Consider the following 10857-nt stretch of genomic DNA (forward strand, 5'->3'; position numbering starts at 1 on the left):
TATCTTGTAGGATTATTAGGCTATTTACAGCTACTAGTATATGAGGATTACTTACTGCTCTAGTAGTATTTTCCCCACTGGGACAAGATTGTAGCAAAGGTTCCTGAACAGTGGTTCACAGACTAGTACTGAGCAGGTGCATTGGAATAACCTGGAAAGCTTTGAAAAAATACAGGTTCCTAGGGTCTTCTTACTAAATAAGACTCAGGATTGAGGAGAGGAGAATTCCTAGGAGAAACTGATTTTTAAAAGTTTCCCAGATGATTCCGTTGGGTAGCCATCAGAAATTGTTGAAAAATACACAAATGAGAATAGCTTACAGTAATTTAGCACTTATTAGGGGATAGGCTCTGAACTAGGTCATTTTATACATTATTCCTAATCATCCTTAGGCATAGTTTACTTCATTTCATAGATAAAAAACAAAGTTCAGAGATTTGTGATCTTTGAAAATTGAAAATGCGTGCATTTTCTATAATACCAAACATATCTTCTACTTTTCTCCCAAAAACATATTTAAAGATTCATTTCCATCCCTTCACATCTTCTGTCCTAGTTCTCAGATCTGAGTGTTTGAAATCATTTTGCTCCTTTACCAAGTTTACTTATTAAAAAGTAGAATGTTAATATTTTAAGATGTTCATGTGAAATAAGAGGAGGCAAGAAGAAATAAGAATCCTTGCACAATTCCATCCTTCCCAGAGATAGTCTGTTCTTCTTTGTTATGTAATCACATGTGTTTTTTCTATAAATGGTGTGTCAAATATCTCTTTCTGTGTTAACACATACTGTTCTATATCACCATTTGTTTTATTTTATTATTTTAAAAATTCTCACCCAAGGATATGTTTTCATTGATTTTAGAGAGGAAGGGAGAAAGAGAGAGACTGAGAAATACTGATGTGAGAAAGAAACATCTATCGGTTGCCTCTCATACGCTCCCCGACTGGGGATTGAACCCGAACCTAGGTGTGTGCCCTGATCAGGAATCCAACCCGCAACTTTTTGGTGTACTGGACGATGCTCTGACCCACTGAGCTGCTCTGCCTGGGCTAAATCACCATTTTTAAGGGTTACCTATTTGGTTATTTGGTCTTAATGATATTTGATGATTTACATCAGCCTGACTGCATCAGAGAAGTGTGCTGAATAGATGAGGTTGGAGTCAAGATGTGGAGGCCTCTGCATTCCAAGATGAACAGTTGAGACTTGATCGTTCAGGGGCATAAATTAAAGAAGGTAACAGTAAAACGATGACTTAAGAACTGTTTTAACTTACTTTTTAAAGTTAAGCTTTCATGAAGGTCAAGAGCTTTTTGTATGTTTTGTTCACTGTGGTGAAAAAGGTTGTTCTTAACTCTGGTTGCCCATTTGCGTCACTTTGGAAGCTTAAAAAAAACCAAAAATCCAAAGCAATATTGTGCCCCTCCCCAAACCAATTAAATCACAATATCTAAGAGGTTGGATCTAGACATTGATACTTTTAAAAAACTCTCCCAGTAATTGTAAAAGTGCAGCCAGTCCTGAAAACCACTGTCTTAGACTAGCGGTTCTCACAGTGTGGTCCCTGGACCAACAATGGCGGCCTTGCCTGCGAACTTGTTAAAATGCAGGCCTTGGGCCCCAGTGCGGGCCTGGGCGGGAGCCCTGCCCCCAGTGTCTGTCTCGTGCTGGGAGAAACTGGAGGGACCACGCGGCAGCTTCTGCCAGACTGCTGCTGTCCACTTCTTCCCTCCAGTGGGGGCACCTCTCTTCTTACTTGCTTTCTATGTGGGGCATCTGCTAATTTTGTTCATAGAAAAGGTTTTGCTATTTAAAAACTATTTGAAAATGACTAGTCTAGGGTACGGTATGTGCTTCATAGATAAAGCTTTAAGATGCCATATTCAGAAATTGTAATGTCTTTGAGAGTTATATCAGTGTATTGATTCGAACCAAATCCTAATTTGTGAATGTCCATTTGAGCTCTAATTTTGAGGTCACATTTCGTCTGTATTTTAATGGAATTTTCTGATTGTAAAAGAAATATATTCTTATAATAGAGACTTGGACAACATAAAAATATTAGAAGAAAATAACTACCACCTGTAATTCAGGATGCAGAGACAAAATTGATTCTGTTCTTTTTTTTTTAAATAAATTTTTGTATATAGTTGAAATCACACTTTGTATCTTAGTATCCTACTTATCAAGCATTTAACCACATCATTAAAAATATTTATAAATAGACCTGGCTGGCGTGGCTCTGGATTGAGCGCTGACCTGCGAACCAAAGGGTCGCTGGTTCGATTCCCAGTCAGGGCACATGCTTGGATTGCAGACCAGGTCCCCAGTGGGGGGGCACATGAGAGGCAACCACACATTGATGTTTCCTCCCTCGCCTTCTTCCTCCTTTCCCCTCTCTAAAAATATATAAATAAAATCTTTTAAAAAAATGTATAAATACAATATTTAATGGCTGTGTAACATCCTATTATGTACCTGTACCTTAATTTCATAACTATGTCTTATATTTAGATACTATAAAACTATTAAAATGAGCATAATAGAATTCTTAGAAATGGAAAGATAATCTCATTATATTAAGTGATAAAACAGATTACAGAACATTATGAGTAACACAAGCTCTTTTTTCAAAATGTAAAAGAAAGTACACTGAAATATCTTCATTGTTTCTTTTATTCTCTTTGAAATGTTTAATATTTGATATCTAAAAATGAATATGATATGTCTGTATATGCATTATAAAGTATAACATACACTGTATTGAACACCTATGAATTCACCACACAATTCACGAACCAGAATGTTACCATTAAATTCCACTGCCTCTGCTTTCTTCCTCCAAGCAGCTATCCTGAATTTTGTATTTTTTATTCTTTTGTTTTAATTTCAAAAACTTTTCCCCATTTTATGTATTCCTAAACAGTATGTTGCTTAATTTTGTTTTTGAGCTTTATAAAAATGGATCATTTTCTGTTTATGTCTTCTGGGTCTCACACACATATGTTTCTCAAATTTATTCATATTATTGCTTATAACTATAGTGTGTTATTTTTACTGCAGGGTAATATTTCACTGTATGAAGTTTCTCCTTTTTTAGGGGATGCGGGGTCCAAGAACTGGGTTTTTTGCTAATACAATACAGGCAGCTTCAGAACTCTAGGGGGAGCTGTGCACACAGACTGGGAAGGGAGGTGTGCCTTTAGATTGTGCGGGGCAAAGCTAAGTGGCTTCTCCATTTAATAAGAAAGTTAATGGAAATAAAATAGTTTATAAATTAGTAAAAATAAATGAAAACTATAAAATAAAGGATGCTGTCGTTGTCAGTGTTTTCCATCCCTCCTCCCTGTCGCAGTGAAAGCTTTGTCAAGTTTTATGTGATGGGGGAAGTATGGGTCACGTGTATAGGGACCTGGATTGTTCTCCCTGGGTGGAGATCACTTTCTAGCAAAAGCATGGAGACCCATTAAACTTTTTCCCAACGTAATTTTTTTAAACAAACAACTTAAACTCCCCCTCATGGCATAGTGCATTCTGTGGTGGTGGCCATCCTCCTTGAGCGAAGCATCCCTTTTGTGTTCTGCAGAGTCTAGGAATAACACCTGGCAAACAGTAACTTCTCTGATCTTTTATATTTTGACCAGAACAGTAAAAATGATGATTAGAATTGGCTTGATATTTCTAGTACTCTCTCTGTGATCCTGTTTCACTGTCGTAATGGAAACTTCTTAGGACATATCTTTATTTTCTCTGTACCTTTTAAAATTCTCATTTAAATTTTTAGTATGTAGAAGACCATCTCAGGGAAAGTAAAATAGCCTTAATATTTGTAATTTTTCTTTAGCTTCTTTTAAAGACTTAATCATTCAGTGATATCATGACCATTTTTCTCTTTTTCCAGGTTGCTCTGGAGGACTATTTAAAGAAAATTCAACAAGTGGATTTTGATATATTCCACCCATCTTTACAACAGAAGGATACATTACTTCCATTATCTTTGTATATTCGGTCATGGAGAAGAAGATATTAAAAATAATTTCATGGCACTGATATTAATTTACTTTTATTAGTTTTACAAAATGTACTAATTAGGGTTGATTACAACAGCAGGTACTGTGTACTTAAGGAGAAAACAGATTTATTGGGTGGGTGTGAGTAGCTCACAGAATTGATAAATTACTGTGGGGTTTGGGTGCCAGAACACTTTTGAGATTCTTCCACGGACTCAGCCATTGTCACCACCAACCCAGAGGGTGTCTGCCGTACCATCCCTGTAAAGCTGCAGCCCGAGAGGGAACATTGCTTTGGGGCTTAGGCTGCAGGCCACGCTTCCCCAGCAGGGGGCAGAGAGAAGAAATGGCTCCTCCCTTACCCTTGGAGAAGGGGGAGGAGGGGCTCAGGTAGTGCTGGCTGTGCTTGGAGAGCCAGAACTCAGTGCCCCGCACAACTGCGAAATGGGTTTATTTAGGGGTCCTGGAAGGCAAAGTTAATACTTGAGGAGTGTCAGTCACTACATTGAGGGTTTTACATCCCTAATATTTCATCTTTACAACCCTGTGAAAATTTATACATGATAAAATAACTTCTTTATGGTAAAACAGTTGGCTGTCAAGAGTTGGAACCCTAATTTGACTTTATGTCTGGCTGACTTGGAGCTTTTACTGTTTTGATAAGGCCACTGCCTCACTCTCTGTCATTCCACATTGTCGTGATCATGAACAAAATTGTAATTACAGAGTTCGTATTAATGTAAATTACATTAACAAAATTTCTTTGAACATTCATTAAGGGATGCTACTTTTTTAAAAGTATACTGCTAGAGCTTCCCACTGATAAGCCTTGGGCTATACATATACTTTCATTAATGTTCTCATTTGACCTTTAAAACTCTATGAAATAAAGAATTTTTGGTAATTGAAAAATTTAAATTATAAAATACACCCTAATTGCAAAAACAGAGTTGTTCGCTTTACTGGTAATGGCAAATCTGGACTCTGAATGAGTCTCTGACCCCAAGGCCAGGATTAGGCCCCTGTTTTTCTTTTCCTGCCTTTTCCAGTGGTCTTGGCTCCTGCCCACTCAGGCCTCTGGGATACTGTCCCACTCCCCCATCTCTCTTAAGCTTTTGTTTTCAGCTGTGAATTAGTGCCTCCTACAATTGTGAATGAGTGATGGCTTAAAATACTACTTCTTGTTTGTTTTGCAAATGAGACTTAAACTGAGAGCTGCTTGTGGTAAGAATACATTTTTTTGTTCACCTTGGTATCTCCAAACACCTAGAATGGTTTCTGGTTTAGAGCAAGTAGAGATTAATAAATGTATAATTGAATGAATGTGCAATGTGTTTGTATATGTTAGTATATTCTTAGTTGATTCTGATGCTGAAAGAACGGCCTCTTGTTTAATTCTGTGGCTTTAGTAAACCTTTTAGCTTATCTGAAAAAGGCAAGTACAAGGAAATGGGACACGTTTCCTCTTGGGATTCTGAATGGTCCAGGGTTGAAGAGTTCATTAGAGATAGTCTTTGTTAGCATTGTCTGTGGGTCTTCCTAGGTTAAATCTGGCAGCAATCAGCTGCTAAGCATCTTGGTTCTTGTCTAAGGACCTTAAAAAGAAGGGTTTAAATTCTCTTTTGGATTACTGGGTTCTTTACAGGCTCAGAAGCCAGTTTACTATTAAGTAAATAATTTCAAAATACTTTCTAAGCCATTTTAAATTTGATGTTTAGAGATTTGGATGAACTAAAGTTTTCAGTCTCCTAGAGATTAAGATGTGATCTTATTCAGAAACACTTACTGTACTGTTCTCTTGCTGGCATAAAAGATACTCCTTTAGATGGTGCCAACATTCTTTTTCATTTTTCACATCTCTGGGCCTTTTATTAGAGCATTTTTAAAGGAATCAGATACATTTTTAGAACATTTAAAATGTGTGTGAATACCGAATATATGCAGAGTAATAGATAAGAAATGTTAAGTACAAATTACAGATTAATCTGAATACAGGTTACATTGCACATTATTACAAAATATATTTTTGTTAGTTCCCAGTCAGCCAGCAATAGTTTTAATCTCCTTTTGGTTAAATCTCTCCTTTGGTTGAAATTAGTGCTAACATTTACTGAGCATGAATTTGCACAGGTGGTGTGCTCTGCACTCATGCATTAATCTTCACAGCGAAGTAGGTCTTTATTTTCCAAGTGATAAAACTGCCTCAGAGATGTTAAGCTAAGGTTACAGCTGTTAGAACTAGACCTGGATGCCAAACTCACATTACTTTAATGCCAAAGCCCACAACCTATGTATTTTTACCATTCTTGAGATTGTAAAATAAATTGCCAACTTAAAAAGTTCAAGGGCACAACTTTTTTTCAGAAAAATCTGCTACATAAATTTAAGGTACAAATTAGGTTTTAAAAAGTACAGTTACTACATAAATTCCATCTACAAATTAGGTGAGAGAGAAATAGGCAACGGAAGCGGGTATTAAGTGCTGGTCACTGGGTGGTATACTCACGAGGGGCACAGCACCACCTTGTAGGACAAAGGTTTCCCAGAGGAGATGGATATGAGGAGGCTCAGGAAGGCTGGGTAGGAGCCAGGGTTTGGGGAGGGGTGTAAATGTGGGGAGGTCCTTGCTGAGGGAGCGCCAGAGCCACAGGCAGAATGGACAGCCTGTGTCAAGACTTAATTTTTTGGCTCTAAAGTAAAAAGGACAGAATGTAATAATGTTCAGAGTTCTTAGGAAAGTCTGTGATTATAAAGTGGCCACATCCCCTGGTCTAGTGAAACATTTTGAATTAAGATAAATACTTGGGTGTTTATATTTTGCCTGTTTCAGCAAATCTCTAGGTGCCTTTGGGTTTGTTTTAGCTCATAAATAGGATGTCTCTGCACACACCTAATCGATTACCTTGTCCAGAAAGATCCAGAGTTGTAAACATGGTTATTGAAAACAAAGCATCTTTACTGAGCACAAAAACACATGCACCCAGAACTGGGAATTAAGTCAGAAGTGAGTTGGAGGAAGGGGAGAGGAGTTCGGGGAGCGACTGCGAGACTATGTTAAATAACTTGGACACCACTCTACCTGCTTTTTCCTATAATGAACATATATTTCGAGGGTAACTGGAAAGTTAATTTCTTAAAAATTGGGACCCTTCCAAGAATGGACATGAATTTACCCATCAAATCTGTATGTACCGGATAAGAAAATTTGTTGAAAAACCATGAATGGTGTTTGGCACAATAAATTGTTAAGTATGTAACTCATTCCGTAGTAAAGTATAGCCATGTTTTCTCTCCCGAATAGTATTTCAACTGTTGGTTTATATGTTTGTCCCTCACTTAACCAAGTTCTTTGCAAGACCATGTTTTTTATTCTTTGTATTTCCAGGTAGATCCTAAAGCTGCTGCACAGTCTCTGTGGTCCGAATGGACATGCAGCGGTAGAAGGTGGAGGGGTGGGCTCCCAGGAGATGTCAGTGGGATTGGGCTGGTGAACTGCAAGTGTGTGTAAGAGATGTGACGGTGTGAGCTAGTGGGTGTTCGCTTAGTTCATCATCTCACAGTATATGTAAGTCAAGACATGCTGTGCTCCTTAAACTTGGCGCACTATGTCAGTTATATCCCAAGAAAATAAAGAATGAAAAAAAAAGTTATCAGGTATGATTGAAAAGCAGGGTGTGAGGAAGAAAAAGGGGGACTAAAAAAGTAAATAAATCATAGACACATGAAGATGTTTGGATTTTAAGGATGGTGTGAAATTTGAAAATACCTCAAAAATGTTCCATGATATATTTTGTGTATATATGCTCATGGATATTGTTTGCATTTTTCTAGTGTAATCATACCTTTAAATAGCAGTACCTTTTAAATCAGGTATGAGGCAGAATGTCTTTTTTTCTTATTTGATAAGTCTGTGAGTTAAGTTTTTATTGCCTTGTACAAATACTGTTTTCATTTGAGTCACCCTTTCTTATTAACAGTCCTGCCTTGGTGGTGTGTTTTCCCTTTTATTTTTAATCACAATCTTCCCAGCTGCTTAATATATAGTAATAGTCTGTGTGTTTAAAACACAGGCCTATAGATTGAATTTTCTAGAGAGCAAGTTCAAGAGGTTTTTTAAATCATAAGATCTCTCTTGTGGGTGCTTCAAAGATTCTTTGGGAACTTATCATTAATTATTTGAGAAGCTATTTCATTATATTTTATATTTGTTTCTTATTGCAGTGGTTTTATCCTATGTTAGTCTTCTAAGTTGACTAATACGTTGTAAAAGTTCTCACTTAAGTTAACATAAAGACACTTCCTCGACCCCTTTTTTGTAAGCTACTCCATATGGCTGTTAGGAGTAGATCTGTGTGAATCTAGGTTTGGTGGAATTATAATATACACTGAAGGATTATCTTTTTAAATTAAAGTGTTTTATTTTTTACATAAGTAATTTCCACGTGCTTGTTACAGAAATATTGGAGAAAAATAAATACAAAAATGTAAAGGAACAGTATTTTTTATTGTATTTTTTCCATTACCATTTAGTCCCCTTATACCTCCCGCTCCGCGCCCCCCCGCCCTACCCCTGCAATTAGCACACTGTTGTTCATGTCCATGAGTCCTGGAAAAATATTTTTTAAATAAACCATAATTTACCAGGTAAGAGATAACCGCTATTAACATTTTGGTCTATGTTCTCATTTTTTCCTTAGACTATGTGGAATATACAAAATTGATGTATTCTATGTATTGTTTTTAGCTTGTGTTTTAACTTAGTAAAACCATGTTTAAAAGATCAATTTGAAAAATGACTTTTATTCTATAGAACATTATTTTAATTCAGTGGTTGTTATCCTTTTTTGCAATTATAATCAAAATATACCTAAGAACTCCAGCCTTTTGAAGTCACCCTTTCCTTTAATAACCAAATAAATTTGTTTAAGCCACAATCCCACATAATGGCCTACGAAGAGCCTGTGCAGTAACTTTGCCAATATTTATAAAGATTTCCAGGGTGGCGTGGAACACAGGATTTATGTACTAGTACTCCTCAGCATGGTTTCATTTGACTTTATCTTATTGATGAATTTGAACATCTTTTCATGAATATAAATGTCAGTTTATCCTTTGAATTAATTCTTTGTATTATTTGTCCACTTCACGATTACAAAAAAACATTTTCTCATTATTTCTTTCAGTACCTTTATGTTTTCATTTCTTACATTTAGATCCACATGGAGCAAATTTGAAGCAAGATGTGAGGTGTGGATCCACAGATGGTTACTTAAAGCATCAGCCATCTTCAGCATGTACTCAATTTCCATCAGTATATGAATCTGAAGGGTATTTGACATAGAGTAGGTGACTTTAAGGCAAATGCTGCCATAACTCACTTTTATTAAAAATAAACTCTTTTAGAAGTGGGTAGTCACTCTCCACTTGGTCATTTTTTTCGTAAGTCTGTTCTTAAAAAACCCCACTGTCTAAAAGGGGTATTCTGGAGCAGCAGTCAAATTTCAGTCGATTCTGTCTGCTTTCTTTTTCACTGCCTTTTACTAGAACAAGGGAAAAAAGGCATTTCTTGGTTTCCTTTTTATTTCCTTCTCTTGTCCCCTTTTCAAAAGTAACAGAAGAGAGGAAGAGTTTAAACTAGATGCCCATAAGCCACACTGCAAGTTAGCATTCTTCCAAGCAAAAAGTTGTCAAGTTACACAGTTCTAAGTCATCTTGACTGTTTTCTTTTTTTCTCTTGTTTTTGGACAGGTACAAAATAAAGCAGGATTTTCATTTTGTTTTCTGATGGATTAGCTCAGACATGAACCACAGTAAATAAGAGAAGTGGCAATTTAGCTTCATATAAACTAATATTAATTTAAACAAATGTTCAAGATTCATTTAGTGTGGATGGAGCTGGTGTGGTGAGGATTACTTTCCTCACTCAAGGCACTGTCGTCTGTATAAGTGGGACCAACTCACACTTAATGGTCATGTGAAGAGTTTCCTGTGGGACCTGAATCAATACATAGTTTATACAAGGTCTGTCCAGAAGGTATCTGGCCTTGCAATATGAAAAATAGAGACATATATTGAAGAAGATAACAGGATACAAGAAACATTGTACATAAGACAATGATGCCTCAGTCCCCTTCAAAGCAGGCACCTTGGGACCTCCCACAGTTTGTATTTTTCTGAATCTCGTCAATGGCCTGAAATCTCTTCCCTTTCAAAGATGATTTTAGTTTTGGGAGAAGCCAGAAGTCGCAGGGTGCCAAATCTGGGCTGTAAAGGGGCCGAGTCACCTGGAGTGAGTTGGTGTTTCACCAAAAAACTGCAGGAAACATGATGCATGAGTGGGCACATTGTTGCGATGAAGCTGCCAGTCACCAGTTGCCCATAGCTGCGGCCTTCTGAATCACCTGAATAGTTTCCATGGAGAAATGGGCAAGCTTAACGCAAAATCTGATGTAGATGCATTGCTCTATTTGCACAGTCAAGTTGAATGTGATGGCCACACAGTACACGTGCTCACTTAATGGTGTCTACCGCCCCCACGGACTAGTACAGTGAAGTTGTCATTCACACTTGCACATTCCAGTCCACTCTCGTTGGCTGCCAGGTTACATCCGTGTCGTGCAAACCATTCTCATTATATTAACAATGGCTGGACTTTTTTCAGACAGACTTGTATTTAAGTGAGTTTCTTGTAGGCAGCATTCAGTTGGGTCATACTTTATAATCCATACTGCCAATTTGTCTTTTAATTGGTGTACTTACATCATTTACAGTTAATGTAATTGATGTTAGGACAAATCTGCCACTTTTTTCTGTTCTGTTTTTCTTTGTGTGGATTGAACATTTT

The 10857-nt window shown here is 37.0% G+C and overlaps 1 protein-coding gene across 7 annotated transcripts in view; it reads left to right on the plus strand.

The window, feature by feature from the left end:
• Positions 1-8566, plus strand: part of NDUFAF6 (NADH:ubiquinone oxidoreductase complex assembly factor 6) — a 33532-nt gene extending 24966 nt beyond the window's left edge. For 5 of the 7 annotated variants that reach the window (XM_054590278.1, XM_054590283.1, XM_054590280.1 and 2 more), the window contains one exon: positions 3905-8566. In XM_054590278.1, coding sequence (XP_054446253.1) covers positions 3905-4033 — 129 coding nt within the window. In that variant the 3' untranslated portion in view covers positions 4034-8566. Of the gene's footprint in view, positions 1-864; positions 907-1122; positions 1240-3904 lie in introns of those variants that run through there. The other 2 variants (XR_008530572.1, XM_054590279.1) reach the window with 2 other exon arrangements.
• Positions 8567-10857: the final 2291 nt, after the last annotated feature.

This window comes from Pteronotus mesoamericanus, unplaced genomic scaffold (genome assembly GCF_021234165.1).
Source record: "Pteronotus mesoamericanus isolate MK-2021 breed Mesoamerican mustached bat unplaced genomic scaffold, CSHL_Meso_final scaffold_174, whole genome shotgun sequence".
In the NCBI taxonomy this organism is placed as follows: domain Eukaryota; kingdom Metazoa; phylum Chordata; class Mammalia; order Chiroptera; family Mormoopidae; genus Pteronotus; species Pteronotus mesoamericanus.